General features: G+C 36.6%; 1 protein-coding gene across 1 annotated transcript; it reads left to right on the top strand.

Annotated features, from left to right (window-relative positions):
* The first annotated feature begins 3,680 nt into the window (after positions 1–3,680).
* LOC107697326 (septin-2) lies at positions 3,681–11,057 on the top strand. The gene is made up of 10 exons (XM_016498063.1): positions 3,681–3,731; positions 4,053–4,283; positions 4,460–4,544; positions 5,501–5,587; positions 5,695–5,818; positions 7,357–7,491; positions 7,606–7,723; positions 7,851–7,952; positions 8,668–8,764; positions 10,912–11,057. Exons 1-10 carry the CDS (start codon positions 3,681–3,683, stop codon positions 11,055–11,057), a joined length of 1,176 nt encoding a protein of 391 aa, XP_016353549.1.
* Positions 11,058–17,430: the final 6,373 nt, after the last annotated feature.

The following is a 17,430-nucleotide window of genomic DNA, read 5'->3' as shown; positions in this document are numbered from 1 at the left end:
ATGTCAACATATTCTGTTACACCAAATACACAAAATAATGATCTTTAAAAAAGCATCATATGACCCCTTTAATGCTGCATGCGCACGGAGCATTGTCAGGGTAACATTTGTTCAGTCATTTCCTTCACCAAGGGAGTTCCAAACGTTTATACAAGACAGTAATGCCCTACAGAAGGGCCTACACCCTTCAAAGAACACACTTTCAAGGGCTCTGCCCTTTGAAGGGAGTAGGGCATAGGGATACACACTTCTGTTTGGAATTTGGCCTAATTCTTAAGACGCAATCTTAACACAGAGGCTAAGGTTATGCAACTGGCTCCAGATCATCAAATTCTCAGACAATTATAGTGACCCCACTTAAAAATGTATGAATGTAGTTAAATACTTTTCTGAGCCATTTTTGCAGTGACTTTTACTTTTTGTCTTAATGTTTAAGAAAATATCAATTCTTTAATTCATCATCAATAAATGTAATTTGATTTCATGTTTTTGTTATGTAATGCAAAGACATTTTGCACTTTTTGTACAAGTGTCCAAATACATTTTGGGGTCACTGTATATTTAACAAGGTTTCAGTTGTACAGTCTGCTGCAATCACTTTGTACTATTTGTACTGATGGTCTCAGACACAAAGGTGCTAATAGATCGTTCTAGAGAATAGTATTATAAATGTAAGCTAAAAAAAAATGCTTTACACAATTTATATTTAGCATAATATTTTTTTAGCGGATCTGTTATGTTTAAATTGCTTGTTGCTTGTCTAGAAGTACGATTGTAGTATTATTATTATTATTATTATTATTATTATTATACATTTATGTATGCCTAATCGTGTTACACGTGTCAGATACTGTGAACTTCAGGAGAAAGCTCCATATGACGAAACGAATAAATGTCATGTTTTCATTTGATTTCATTTGAGCCAGTTTAACGGCTAAGCTCAGTCACCGAAACAAGTAGGAAATAATACTTTTTTCATAGATTTACTATTATTTTACACATTTGCCACTGTCTGTTGGATATTTTACAGTTTATAAACTCTTGTGTTTTTTCAACTGTAATTGTAACGATGAATGAGCTGGTTGTCGAGAGGTCATCGCTTTACTCATTTGTCTAGGCAAAACTAGCATTTCTCAACAGTTGAGGAGCATAATGGATAAGCACAGTGAGTATTTATTAATATCAATAAACTTTCGCTATGTAATAACGGTTAGTTTCGCTGATTTAACCGAGGACCCAGGACCTTTTCAAAGCTGGGTCATTCCTGGGATTCGGTAACATTTCAACTTGGAATATTTTCTTTTTCAACTACATATGATTCATTTTCTAAATACTTCACAGGCACATATCAAACCTCCAATAAATCATATTTTTCCACCTCAGGCATTAAAGACCTTTTATTATTTTCAGACACCTTTTATTCTCAACCCCGTAACGGACAAAATGGGATTAGTTGAAAAGGGATTTTACACAGAACTTGTTATAAAACAAACATCTACCTACTGCTCATGTGTCCCTGATAACAATTTTATGATAACAAATGTAACATTCATCATAATTTTCACATTTTTATAGGACTGAAGTTAAAAATTGACAAATATATGGTCTCTTTATTTTTGTAAAAAATATTTTTAATTTAGATGTTTAACTAGATTTTATTGTTTTAGTCCTTAACATGTCAGACTGTAATCAACAATAAATGCTTTCATTCTTAATTGTCTTCCCTATTTTTTTCCCCAAAAATATTAATGTGACAACAATATTAATATTAATTATTATTAATTCATTATACAATATTAATGGGACGCTTGATTGCACAGACACTATTGGAAGAGAGCTGAACTGGATGATGACATCACTGAATCATCAATGAATCTGACTTTAGCTGGACAAATGACTCTGTTATTGTCTTCTTGCATTATTGACCAACTATTTTCCTGTTTCACGCTGCTTTGACACAACCAGTATTGTATAAAGCACTATACAAATAAAGGTGACTTGACAACGTGTGACAGGGTGGAAGACTGTAACACATCTGACAGAATACACATTGCCTTTCAATTTTCAGTTTTGTTTCTCTCTCATATTCTCCCCCTCTTTCTGGGTCAACATATCTGCATGCCCAGCACTGTCTTTCTGCTGCTAATGTGGGTTCAATTTCTGATGTAGGATGCCTGTCAAAGTTTAAGTGGACATATTACATCAAATATTCTATTTATAACAAAAATCTGAATTGTTATGATTTTGGTACGTATATATTTACTGAAACCATGACTATTACATATTTTTAATTAAAATTATTAATAAATGATGTAAATAAGCCCTGTCACAAGTTTCCAACCCAGAAACAATGAGAAATATACATATTTGTGACGGGGTTGAGCGTGACAGGGTTGTCTTTTGCTCAAAATGGTTACTGCTCCCCGTGTAGTTTAGGAGAGTAGACCATATGGCAGCAATAAAACAAGTAGGCCTACATTCTATATACTTATGGACTAAAATAAATTTCCATGTTAATTTTATTTGATGGGGTTGAGTTGTTAAGCTTGACCGCACCCTCCCTGCCTATAATATGCCTCAAAAATATGAATAAAAAGTATGATACTACTTACCATTTTCCGCACCACTAATAAAGAGACCTGAATGATGTCATTTCTGGTAAATGATGTCACATATGGGTGGAGTCAAAATTATTATGGGTGTCGAATTAGTGTGACGGGGTTGAGTCCAGACTGAGGGACATAACTTTATAAAAACATCTTGCTTTTTTTTTTTTTTTTGGAAAAATATTTTTCAAAAGAAAACCGCACAAATAAATGCTTACATTATTGCCAAATATTATAGACACTGCATGTGCGCATTTTGTTAATAATTTTCTAAGTACAAACTCAGTGAAGTGCCTCAAGGACATGACAAAATGCTTGATGTAAGACAGAAATAAGACATTATTTTATGCTCAAAATTATTTAGATGCAATAATTATTTTTATTTATTATAATGGGCACACCAAAGTATTGTAAAAAGCTTTTAACTCCACTTTTAAAAGTCTGGGGGACTGAAATATTACTGAATCCCAGGAATGACCCAGCTCGGAGCGACGGAATATCTGGATATCTAAATGAGCAAACATTTGGATATGAGGTTGAAACGTAATGACCTCTTAATCCTAAGAGTAGCCTAATTACTATATTTAAATTCAAGATTTTTTATTTGTCAATAACCAACGTATGGTTCCCAGAAGGCCCAGAAATGAAGTAAAGCATGAATATGAATTTTTATATTACCCTGAGTTCCCTGACTGATGTATACACTGTATTGGGTTTTAAGTCAAATTAATATATTAAGCAAACGTGAAAGGAAAATAAGAGGTTATTTTTACTATTATTTTTAAAGGGGTCATATGATGTTGCAAAAAATGACGTAGACATGTGGGGGCGTGTTTAAACAAGGCGTTTTAGGAGGGCGTGGACCAGTCTTAACTTTTATGAAGAATATCTCTTTGGGTTTGAGACTTTAGTCTTTGCAACTTTAGGGATCTTATCTTTTCATGTACAGCTTGTAACACTCCAAAGAGAAAGGAAAACTTGAAATCGCATCATATGACCCCTTTAAACATCCATCACTAGGGTCTTTCACAAACATAAAAACTCTAAAGTCTAACAGCATCTATTATATCCACAATGTCTAAACATCCACTACAGGTTTACACATTGAGGACATTGACTTTCAAGGTAACGCATCTGTCAATTTTTACATTTGCGAACAATTTTTTCTTTATTCTTAGCAGTAAATTGCTGTTGTTATAGAGAAATGTTTAATATGTTTGCTATATACAGTTAGTGTTGTCATGGAAATTACTTTCTAAAATTAATTATTATTGTTAATTTTTTTGTCTATTTCCCATGCCACATCATCTTTTCATGAAAATCTGCCTTAGTTGGGGAGGTAAGTTTTATATTTCATACATAGTTTTCGAAAAGGTTTAGAGAAAAGTTCAAATTTACACAAGCTGCCAATCATCACATTCAGACACATTCTGCCTTTTTTGCTAGTTTTCCATAGCACTGGATGACTCTGGAACGGAGAGTTTCCTCAGGGATCCTGACACTTCTCTTTGTGACTCCACTCAAGCAGAGGACAAAGATGAAAGTATCCGTTCCTCTCAGACATTCGGCTCGTCCTCTTCTCTGTCTGAAGAAAAGACTCATCCCGCTGATGACAAATCACCTCTTAGACCCAAGAGTCCTGCAGGGGGCCGCTTTGACCACCATGACTTTTTAGAGGTATTGTAACATGCTGCACACCTGGACCTTTAGTGGCCAAAGTGTGATGAAGTCTCTTATGTTTATGCATCTATTTTATCACAAATACAGTAAAAACAGTAATATTGTTAAACTTTAAAAACGTGTGATGTGATATACTGTACACAAACCAGATTATGTTTCACTGTCCCTCCCAGAAATATGTTGGCATTGTGACACTGCCAAACCAAGTCCAACAGAAAGCAGTGAAAAGGGGATTTGTGTTCAATCTGATGGTTGTTGGTAAGGAACATATAACATAAATATACACACACAATGCCATTTTTGAAAGAAGACTCTTATGCCCATCAAGGCTGCAGTTATTTGATAAAAAATAAAATAAAACAGTAACATTGTGAAACAACATTACAATTTAAAACAACTGTTTTGTAAAATGTTTTTTTTTTCCTGTGATGGCAAATCTGAATTTTCAGTGTCACATGATTGTATATATATATATATATACAATCATGTGACACTGAAAATATATATATATATATTTTATGTATACATACATACAGTGCTGCTTGAAAGTTTGTGAACCCTTTAGAATTTTCTATATTTCTGCATAAATATAACCCAATACATCATCAGAGTTTCACACAAGTCCTAACGGCTGATCAGTCCTGCACAACGTCTTGTTGGAATTATAGTCCATTCCTCAGTACAAAACCGCTTCAACTACACAGCTTGCTTTTGGAGTGATCTTTGTTGGTCGACCACTTCTGGGGAGGGTACCAGTGGTCTTGAATTTCTTCCATTTGTACACAATCTGTCTAACTGTAGATTTGTGGAGTCCAAACTCTGCCTGATGAGCAACAGCAACTCTTTTTCTGAGGTCCTTAGAGATTTCCTTTGTTCGTGCCATGATTCACTTCTACAAACATGATCAGACTTTGTTACATCCCTGTTCTCTAAATAAAACAGGGCACACACTTACACCTGATAATCATCCCATTTATTGAAAACACCTCTAAACAGATGGACTCTAATTTCACCTTCAAATTAACTGCTAATCCTAGAGATTCACATATATATAATATTAGATAATTTTCCTGAATAAATAAATGACAAAGTCTATATTTTCATCTCATTTGTTCGACTGATTTGTTCTCTTTGTCAACTTTCAGTTATATATATATATATATATATATATATATACAGTATATATATGTGTGTGTGTGTTATTTTATGTTTAGGTGAGTCTGGCTTAGGCAAATCCACTCTTGTCAACAGCCTTTTCCTCACAAACCTCTATATAGACAGATGCATGCCTGATGTTTCAGGTAAACCTAACATTATTGAACAACATTTCTATTTATACTACTTATAAAAAAAATACTGAATTGCAGAGAAGTTTTGTGTGTGAAATGTATCCATTTCTCTCTCGCAGAGAAGATAGCTCGGACAGTATCAATAACAAAGAACACTGTAGACATTGTTGAAGATGGAGTAAATCTAAGACTCACTGTTATTGACACCCCTGGTTTTGGAGATGCCCTTAATAATCATGAAAGGTATTTTAAATGTTAAAGGTGCACTCAGTCATTTTTTGTATATGTTCCACTCATTCATTTAACAGTGGTCTTAATCTTATACTGACAACTAGTGGTGAAGATGCATCATGCAACAGCAAAGAGTTTTATGATTAATTTATTTCCCTGTAAAATTGTCCAATAGAAGGTAGTTTTGTGATATTTTTGTGAAATTCAGCTCATCGTGTCATCCCAACATGGCACATCATGAGGCAACCCACTCCATTTAAAAATCAAACAGTAACACATAGTTTATTACACTAAAAGTACTATTAATGATAATAATAATAAAAAATCTATACAAAAATAAAATGAGGAAGCAATTACTGACAGTGCTGGGTAGATTACTTACAAATTTTACTCACAGATTATGTGAAGAAAACTAGTTAGTAACATAATAGGTTTATTATTTTAGGGAATGTATTCTGACTTTTTAGATTGCTTTTAGATTACTTTTTTTAATCAAACTTATTTTAAACATACCACTAAACATGCCATATTGATAGAAAAAAGAGAAAGAAAATATATTTTTTATTTTTTGATATCAACATCATAAATGCATTAAACATAACATCACACCAGGGTTTCCCAAAATGGGCTTAGTGTAAGAACTGCAGTGGGTTTTTCAGTGATAAAAAGCTAATAATGAAATAATAAAAATGTAAAATAAAAAATCATTTAAACACTAAAAATATAAATATTTTATTGGTTTACCGGCATGTCAATGTGACCATTAACTGACATCAGAGAACTGTAAACATGCGCATGTGCTGTTAAATTATTGAAATATGAACTTCCTCAGTGATATTTCAATTAAATATTTATTTTAATGGGTTTGGCTGACAAAAACATTTGGGAATCCCTGCATTATATGAACAAACATGAATAAACATGAAAACAACAATGAAATGACATGCCCAAAGTTTTTCAGGTTTAAAATATTTTTGTCCAGACTTCCAGAATCAACAGTTACTGAAGGTCACTGGATATGATGACAACATAATGATTCACATCTATACATCACCAGTTTAGTACTAACTTGCATAATTATTTGTTTCATATCTAACTGCTTGAATGGTGGTCCCCCCCCCCCCCAATTTAGAAGCATGGTTTACAAATGTATTTACATAACATATGTGAAAATTAAAAGATAAAAATTAAGAATTAGAGAGAATCTATAAATTATGATTATTTTACTGCCATTTTGTGAATAATGTAATCATGTAATCCATAAAAAAGTAACTGTAATCTGACTATGTGTATTTTAAAATGTAATATAATATAATGTTACAAGTACTTAATTTTTGGAATCTGATTATATAATTTAGATTACATGTGATCAATTACTACCCAGCTCCGATTACTGAGAACTTCTTTAAATATTTAGACATGGTTAAAAAGCTGTTTTAGAATGATCAAATTCTATTTTTCACACTTCTAATCACTTAACTTGGTTGAGCACTTGTTAACAGGAAATATTAAACATGCTAAAAGGTATTTACACATGGTTTTTCTTGCAGCTGGAAGGCCGCAGTTTATTATGTAGACCAGGAGATGGAGAAGTACCGCAGAAATGAGATCGGGCTGAACCGTAAAAACATAACAGACAACAGAGTGCACTGCTGTCTGTACTTCATTTCGCCTCATGGCCATGGGTAAGACCTCTTCTCAGCACAGGTGTTTTTTTGTGTTTATTCTATCCCAGGATTTTAGTAACCATGAAAATAGAGACCACATTTAATTAACAAATGTCCTTTGTGCTGTCTCAGTCTCAAACCAATTGATGTGAACTTTATGAAGGCCCTGGATCAGAAGGTCAACATTGTGCCTGTGCTGGCTAAAGCAGACAGCCTCACTCCAAAAGAGACCCACAATATGAAGTCAAAGGTGAGAAAACTCACATACAGTGGTAGATGTTTCAAAAGAGTATCTATTTTTGAGAACATGCATGGGACTGTCAACAAAAAACACTAAATCTGCCGTCTAAACAAATGTAATGCAGTTGTCTCCACAGATTTTGACTGAAATTGACAAATTCAAAATCAAGATCTTCCAGGTCCCAGATAGTGACCCAGATAATAAAGATCTCTTCAAGCAGCAGACTGAAGAGATAAAGGTCAGGACTACAGGTCACATAGTGATTATTATTTTCTACTAGAAAAGAGTCACAGATTTTGTTTTGCTTTTTAAAAGTTGTAATGACATTATTTCACTTGTGAAGAAAGTACACAAAAAAAGTAAAGTGTACTGTCAAATGTCACAAAAAGCATTTGTAATTTGGTAAACTAATGCCATATTATTGAAACTTGTATGTCTTTTATTTTAATATATTTGTAAATACACATTTCTAATGATGAAAAGTACATTTATTCAATTTAATATATATTAACTTTAAATGTAATTTCAAATTCCACACTACAGTTAAAATAATCAATAGGCCTACTTTACATGTGCTTTTAGTATTTTAGTTTACATTAAAATAATTGTACTTTAAAGCACAATAGAAGATTATTGAAACATAATGATTTAAAATGTTCTTTAAGGTAAAACTTTTAATTTGACATTATTACGAAGTGTACTTACATGTGTTAACAGTCATGAAAGTGTACTCTCTTTAAGTACACTTAAGTGGCCTTTTATTTAATTGGTATTATGTACAAGTACAGTTTTTAAAAAATACTTTTAAGATTTTAAGCACAGTACAAGTGCACATTCAATATAATTAAGTTGTTTTTTGTTTTGTTTTTTACAAGGATTTAGCTTTTTGGCCTTTTGATAATTTTTATAAAACTTCTGTGTCAACTCTATAATGTTTCCATGTCCTTTCATAGAGAAGTATACCCTTTGCTGTTATTGGGAGTAATGCAGTAGCAGAGAGAAACGGCAGGAGAGTTCGAGCCCGTGTCTATCCATGGGGTATTGTAGAAAGTATGTTTACTTGTTACTTCATGAGATGTTACATTTACTGTATACTTAAGGCAACATTTAAGATGCTAAAGTATAAAGAGCCTAGTTATTTTTTAACTTGAATAGATCACTCAAAAATAAAAATTATGTCATCATGTTGTTTCCAATCTGACTTTCTTACGTTGGCCGAGAAAGCTAAAAAAAAAAAAACACATGCAAATAGAAAAAAACACCAGCAAATTAAGAAAACATCTTCATCAGTTTGACAACACATGTGCTGCAAATACTCATAATGCGACCTAATACAGAAACGTGCTGCAAATACTCGCAATACAAGCAAATACAGAAACGCGCTTCAAATACACATCGAAAACAAAATGTGTTGTGGTTGGTTAGCTGTCCCAGTGCATTGTGATTGGCGAACAGCTTAGATGGTGCTTCAATACTGCCACGCCCCATGCTCCGTCTTTCAACAAAAGCTTTTTGGCGAATCCGGCACTGTACTCCCTCATGTTGTGGAAGCTGTCCTCAGTAAAATGCGCAGCACACAATAGCAAATTGGGGTTATAATGCTCAGGAACAGAGTTAAAAAATAAATTGTTGGAATTGAATTTGAATTGTTGGAATTGGAATTGGAATTGGAAACCACTGTTTCCTGACATCATCCGCTTTCGGAAGCCCAAACAAATACGTTTGGGCATGGAGGTGAAAAAAAACAGCATTTCAGGCGGTCGCATACCGGACGAGAAGCGCAGCATCACGTCGCGCCACGTTTTTAAAATTCAAATACATTATTTTCTATGAGTGTAGGCACACCGGCGGCGCCGTTCGGCATCTGTCTGCAGCGCCCAGCTACGTCGTGTTGTAAGAATTGTTCTAGACATGCCGAAAATTTGACGCTACAGCACAGCAGCTCTTCTTGGTTTTCTCTGATGCAGTAACTCTGCAGCAGCACTTCTTCTTTGTCGTCTGGTCTGCTGCACTCACTCAACCAAATGTTCTAACCACAACCTTGCCCCTCCCCACCCCCCAACCGTTCGAATTTATTTTTATTGATCTTCTAATGAGCCGCTTTGTGATATCACAAAGCCCGGAAACAAACGCTGTAGTCCAAACGAGCCGTTCGTTGTAGTTCTTGAAAATGGATTTTTAAAAAACGAAATATCTCCCTTTGGAGTGGACTTTGAGATTTGTAACTTTCTAGATCTTTTTTATGCCCAAACATACACACTACACACTGACTAAAATTAAAAAAGTGAAAAAGCATAATAGGACCCCTTTAAGGGAACCGCAACAAGTGACGAACCTGGCTGGGACGTTTATCATTGTCTACTCTGAAAGGTGAGATTTTTGTTTATTTTTAACACCCTGATCTGACTCCTTAGCTTTTTTTTGGATATTATTAGCCTACATAAGCTGACGAAAAAGGCTACACAATTTACACAACTTACATTTACAACTTCCCTTACGAAAATTAACCATGGTTTAACTATTAAAAAAAAGGTTACTATAGTTAATACACAGTTACTGCACTTTTACTATACTAAAACCATGGTTAATTTTCGTAAGGGATGTTGGGGTCCCCTTGAAACATTTCCCTTACGAATTACGAAAATTAGCCATGGTTTTATTATAGTAAAAGTGTAGTAACCATGTTTTTTTGGCGTACTGACTACCATTTGTTTAACCACAAATATCATGGTTAAACTATGGTTAGCAAAACCATGGTTAATTTGTGGTTACCATGGTTTAACTATAGTAACCATGGTTTTTTGGTTTTATTTGTAGTAAAACCATGGTTAATTTTCATAAGGGTTCCTTTGTGGTCTGTTCTACTTGCAGCACGTTTCTGTATTTGCTTGTGTTGCGAGTATTTGCAGGGCATTTCTGTATTTTGAGTACTTGCAGCACGTGTTGTCAAAATGATGTTTTCTTAATTTGCTTGTGCTTTTTCTATTTGCATGTGTTTTCTTAAATTGCAGCTTAAATTGATCTCTCTTAGCCACCGTGCTTTCTTCTGTCAAACACAAAATGAGAAGTTCTGAAGGATAACATTGCTCTTTCCCATACAGAGAGAGACCAACATTGTGTTTTCATTCACTGAATATAGCACAGAGGTCATAAATGATGGGTATCATATGTAAACATCACTTTTTTCTCTCCAACAGCTGAGAATCCATCTCACAGTGATTTTGTGCATCTGAGGAACATGTTGATCCGCACACACATGCAGGACTTGATACATACAACCCACTATCTGTTGTATGAGAACTATCGTATAAATTGCCTGTGCAGGAACCCATTATTGGTATAAAAAGGCAACTTATTTATCCTTTAGCACTGAGAAAATTTCATGACATTGTTAATAGTAATAATAAAAAGTACATTTTTAAAAAGTTAAAGGGAGGAAGATTTTTATTCAATTGTATCATATTGAATGATTGTTTATTTTAATTAATGTATTTACTCAAGGAGTGATGCTTATTCTAACATAGGGCTGAAAATATAATTACTGGCCCACTACATTTATTTTAAAATACTGTACATTTTTTAACACGGGAATAAAGAGAGCCACCACCCTGTCGAACGTTTGAAGTATTTAATTTGCTTTGAAGTGTCTTAACAAAATGTTTTATATTTAGGTCCATAAATTTATTTGGGGTAAGAAAAATAAAATAAAAATAAAATAAAAGCTATGTAACTGAAATTGTCATGGTCACGGTGTGTGGAGGCAGGCAGGATGACGAGGACGACAAGGATTCCAATAAAGATATTTAATGTAGACAACAAGGCAGATTCAGGAAGATGAGACACTCGGGGTAACATTCACAATAACCGACAAACTGTTAAACATTTGTGATTTGTGATGTCAAACATTGTGACAAACACAATGGACAGGAACTGATATAGGGTGGATAATTAGCGGCAGACAGGTGAGTACAATGAGGGTAATTAACTAATGATAGTACGGGCTAAACTAACAAAAGGGGAAGAAACCACAATAAACAGTCCACAGGGGCGTTACATTACACCCCCCTCCCGGAAGGTGCGTCCTCGCACCGTAGAAACAGAGGGAGGGGCGGAGGGGGACTAGGAGGACAAAGCAGTGGATGTGAGATGGTGACGGGGGAAGGCAAAGGGCTGGCATGCAGACCAGACAGGTGGAGGTTCCGGCGGAGGACGGACTTCCAGGAGGAGGACGGCTAACAGAGTCCAGGGAGGTGACAATGGAGGGAGGAGCCAGGGACGGGGCGTGACATATCGCCCCCCTCCCGGAAGGCGCATCCTCGCGCCTCAGGAACAACACAGGGAGGGTGGGACCTTGGGAGAAGGCTCGGGAGGAGGACGACGAACAGAGTCCATGGCGGATCAGTCTGAGGGGGGAGCCAGGGAGGAAACAGGAGGGACTTGGAGCATGCGGTGCCAGGTGGGACCCAGGCCACAGCCATAATAGCGGCCCACGGTGGAGCCGACAGAGGGAGGAGCCATGGAGGAGGAATGTCCCCCGACTCCAGGGGGCCGACCAATGGCGGCGGAGCAGGTGGTAGGAGCCCGAGGCAGAGACGGAGAGCCAACCACGTCGACGATGGAGACTGGCAGACCCACGGGGCTCGCACCGTACTGATGGTGGGCTGAGGGCGAGCAGAAGGGCTGCCAGACGACAGCGGTGGAGGAGGCTGGAGCGGGTGGGAGGGCAGGCATTTTCGAGGAGCGGCCACTGGAGGGCGCTTTCTAGGAGCAGGCACTGGAGTGCGCTTTCCTGGGTGGAACTGGGGATCAGGAGCCCTTTCCTGGGCTGAACGAAAAATCAGGAGCCCTTCCCGGGCTGAACGGGGGATCAGGAGCCCTTCCCGGGCTGAACGGGGGATTCCGAGGTCTCTCCTCCTCGTTTTGACAGACTTCCCTCCATATTCTGGCCCTTATGTCCCGCTATACTTTACTTTTGGGTCGGTTATTCTGTCACGGTTATGGTGTGTGGAGGCAGGCAGGATGACGAGGACGACAAGGATTCCAATAAAGATATTTAATGTAGACACAACAAAGCAGATTCAGGAAGATGAGACACACACTCGGGGTAACACTCACAATAACCGACAAACTGGAACACAATGGACAGGAACTGATATAGGATGGATAATTAGTGGCAGACAGGTGAGCACAATGAGGGTAATTAACTAATGATAGTACGGGCTAAACCAACAAAATGGGAAGAAACCACAATAAACAGTCCACAGGGGCGTTACAGAAATATAATCAGCCTCTTTTTACTGCTTTTAACTTAAAATTAGGGTACTCATATTTTTACTAATGAAAAACATAACTATCAATATTTTACTGTGAAATGCACATGTATTGTCTTGCAGGGCCATGCACATACATTTTGGTGGGCAGGTGAAAAAGGGCACCCCTTTCATAACTACTTATTAAAAAAAACATAATTTAATTACTATACGATATACCATAAAAATATTGGCAGCTGACAATCAAAGGAAATCAGCTGCATAAATAATACGATTTTGATTATAGAAATATGAAATGCTAAAAAAAAAAAAATGGTTCTATCATATATGAAATGAAAACCACTAGGAGGTGGTGACATGTTTTAATAAATGAATCATTCATTCATTCAATTTGTTCAATTTTGGACTGACTGGTCCTTGGGTGATAATTTTTTTCTACATTAAACTGTAGCTCGAAGCAACATTGGGTTCCTGTCGTGGCTGTCACGGAACTTAATCTCATTTTAATTACACTATTTTCTCTTTTTTCCCCCTAATTTCTTTATGTCTGCAATCTGAAACAAAAGCAGAAATCAGGTTTATTGTATAAATACATTCAGGTTCATTGTTGGTGCAACACTACAGCATTGGCAGCACTTTTAATCTGTGAATGTTGCCTGGTGCATGATAACCCATGCCACATCCTCTTCAGTAGTCACTTGCCGCGGGGCAAACCAATTTAACTCCTCACAAGGCACGGGCTGCTGTAGGATGTAATGTGCTGTAGTGGCCAGGATCCCTGTCAGTCCTGAAGCTGGAAAATTTGGGAACCTTGGCCTGTGGTCTTGATTTGCAAGAATTAACAGAGCGACCTCAAGTGGAAGTGGTTTGGAATAACCATCCAGTCCCATAAACAAGTCCTACAATCTGTTGACAATGGCAGTAGTTTATTGAAAAATAATTTGTAGTCTATGATAAATGTTGATACGAGATGTTTGAAAATGAAACAGTGACTGAGAAGAGAAACTGAAAGTTTTGTGTTCCAGATGGAGGCAAATTTTATTGCCACCCGATCAACAAATCAAAAAATAGATTTGTGTAAGATTTACAATTCACAGTTCAATGCAATTCATAACATTTCAATCATAAGCACTGAAAAAACGTACATTTTCATGAATATAAATTCTAAGCATGTAGAGCATGTCTAAACAGGTCTGACAGGTCAAGTGCTCTAAATAGTTAATATATGATACACTAAAGAGTGCTTGCAAAGAAGAGAGTGAGACAAGTATAATAGGACAAAATGATTAGTTAGATAAATAGATAAATATTGCAATACAAATTGATACCTGAAGGCCATTTTTTAAATGAGTCGCTGAATGAAGTTCTAAAGCCTCCTTTACGCCATTGAATGCCGATTTCATAACTGCAGGAATTGATGTATGTTAAAAGATAAATAAACATACATAATACATACAATGTCAATCAGTGACAGCACTTAATTCATGTAAAACATAAAAAAAAACACTTTTCTAATTTATATATTAATTGAGATACTACACTGAATAGTTTTGCCTTTAAAAATCCATGTCACACTACAGAGCTATACTTAAGTGAACCGTAGTGGTCATAAAAATATATATACTTTTTTTTTTCAGTGCAAAATATACAACTTCACCTCATAAATACAAATTTCAATTAAATCTTTTATGTTAGTTACCAACTACACTTAAAGTGCAAATTAAAGTCATTTTAAAGCAGAAACCATTGAACTGCTGTGTGTTGGGTTATGTAGCAATCTGACCAATAATTGTTGTCTCATGATCCTGCAGCTGGCTCAACTGAGGTGGCACAGTGGCCTCTGTCTGACAGACTGCAGCGTTGGGAACATCAACACTACAGTAACCTCACGTACGTTCGTGGACTATAGCTCTGCATTCAACTCTGTCATCCCCTGCAACTGACCACAAAACTCCACCATCTAGGCTTGATCCCACTGCTCTGCAACTGGATGCAAGATTTCCTGACAGAGCCCCCACAGGTAGTGAGACTGGGCCCCTGCACATCCTCCACCATAACTCTGGGCACAGGTACACCACAGGGGTGTGTGCTCAGTCCCATTCTGTACTCTCTCTTAACCCACGACTGTGTGCCTCCATCTGACACCAACACCATAGTAAAGTTTGCAATGACATGACTTTAGTGGGGCTGATCATGGACGAATCAGCCTACAGAGCGGAGATATGCTACACAACCTAGAGGACTGGTGTTTGAGGAACAACCTGTCTATGAATACTGGGAAGACCAAGGAGCTCATAGTTGACTTCAGGAGATCCCAGAATCAGAATTATGCTCAGGTCTTCATCGGTGGAGAGAGGGTGGAGAGGCTTCCCAACATCCGTTTTCTAGGGGTTCACATCACAGAGGACCTTACCTGGACCACTAACACCACTGTTAGGCACAGCAGCGGTTGTATATCCTGAGAACAATGAAAAAAGCCAGACTGACACTTTTACCGCTGCTCTACGGAGAGCATCATGTCATACTGCATCTCAACGTGGTATCTCAACTGCACTGCAGCAGACAGGAGGGCACTTCAGCGTGTTGTCTCCAGCGCACAAAGGATCATCGGGACTCAACTCCCAGCACTGGAGGACATATACTGAATACAGTGTCTCAGGAAGGCAACTAACGTCATCTGCTGCCATCTGGCAGGCGTCATAAAGCCATTTATGCTCGCACAACCAGATTTAAGAACAGTTTTTTCCCCAGAGCTGTGGCCGCTCTCAAACAAACCTGAACTCACAATGTCCACACTATCTGCCAACGTATGCTGTTTACATACAGTCCAGTACACATAACAGTGAACACTGCTGAACATTCATGAACATACATGCAATAATGTTGTTGTTAGAAGGCACCGCCTCCTGCAATTACCACTCTATCATAGTACATTGCTGCTGCAGTACCATTTATATTGCTTACTATGTATAATTGTTTTACAATTTACAAATATTACAAGTACTGCTTATGCATCTCACTTGATTACACTATACTGTTGCTACACTGCTGTTACTGTTCAACTAGTTCAACTGTCAACTGTAGTATTTAGAATGTTTATATACTGTTTATGTTTCTTTTATCTATTTATTCAAGTTAGTTTCCTGTTCAGCATGGTTTATTTCTAGTCTGTTACTGTGATTTCTGTCTCCTAGTGTCCTCTTGTAGTTTAATAAATAGGATTTTGGGTTTATCTTGTGTCGTTCCTTATCAACACGTGACAGTATTTCACAGTTTTATGGTGTTTTTGTCTACTGAATGTATTTTTTCAGAAAGAGATTTCATCAACTGAGGAATCGGTATTGTTCAACAACAGTACAATCCAATGAATGCCCTGCACTTCTGTTCCTCAGCCTCGATTTCATGCCTGTCAAACATTAAATACGGTGCTATCCTGACTAAGATCTTTTAGAATTTAAATGCAGTTGTCTGGCACATGCAGAAGTGATGCCACTGGCCAAATTTAAATAAAAATAAATAAATAAAATAAAATAAAAAATATCTAGCAAAAAAGGCACTTATCGAGTGAGCTGCTTGAGCTATCTGTGCAAGGGTCGCTGTGATATTGCCAAGTAAGACAACATCCTGGATCAACATTACTGTCCAAAAATATAGACCTAACCCAATCCCTACCACTAAACCTAACCCTACCCATAATTTGTTCCTAAAATCAGAGAGAAGCGATAGGTGAATAACAAGGGTGTAGAAGCATCTAACCCTGATTGTAAGCCTAAAACTGACATTTCTTGAAAACTTGTCTCTCAATTCTGATTGGTTGATTGGAGTGTTGTTCCAGGATCAACAAGGATGTTGATCCAGGAACATTTTCTTGGTGAAATCACGTTCACCTCGGTGGTCCTCTGTGCAAGTGCCTGTTTTCTTGTTAAATATTATATTTTACATTAAATGTATACATATAATTCACAGCACAATGCATACTTTTTACTAAAACATCTTATTTTTCACATTGAATGTGCTTGTTTTATTTTATGATATGTTAACTTACAGCTGATCCAGTTTACTGAAGAGTTTTTACATTTTTTTATGAATTACGTACATTTTACAGTGTAGCCTTAATCAGAACCTGATTATTTGAAATGTGAAAAATATCCTCCATTTTCTAGAAAGGATATTCCCTTTTAGCTGATGTACATTTACGCTGTATCCATTTAGGCTAGCTACTATAATGAAAGAAACCATGTAGTATTTTCATGGTTATGGCAATTAGTTCACAGTTAAAGGCATTTATTATTTTACTTAAGTCTTTCATTTGTATTCATATTTTAAACGCAACATAATTAAACACCGACAAACGAACACCATGACGTTAACCAACGCATCTTTACGCTGGCGTCGGCACCTATTCGACCAATCAAAGACTTGTTTATAAGCGCGACGCAACTAAAA

This window comes from Sinocyclocheilus anshuiensis, unplaced genomic scaffold, assembly GCF_001515605.1.
Source record: "Sinocyclocheilus anshuiensis isolate Anshui unplaced genomic scaffold, SAMN03320099.WGS_v1.1 scaffold1095, whole genome shotgun sequence".
In the NCBI taxonomy this organism is placed as follows: Eukaryota; Metazoa; Chordata; class Actinopteri; order Cypriniformes; family Cyprinidae; genus Sinocyclocheilus; species Sinocyclocheilus anshuiensis.
Note: the sequence above shows the minus strand (reverse complement) of the source record. Positions and strands in the feature narration are given on the sequence as shown.

Coding starts and splice junctions, on each gene's coding strand:
- LOC107697326 (XM_016498063.1), top strand. CDS start 3,681: ATGTCTAAACATCCACTACAGGTTTACACATTGAGGACATTGACTTTC. Junction 4,284..4,459: donor ACCACCATGACTTTTTAGAG/GTATTGTAACAT, acceptor TGTCCCTCCCAG/AAATATGTTGGCATTGTGAC. Junction 4,545..5,500: donor GTTCAATCTGATGGTTGTTG/GTAAGGAACATA, acceptor TTTTATGTTTAG/GTGAGTCTGGCTTAGGCAAA.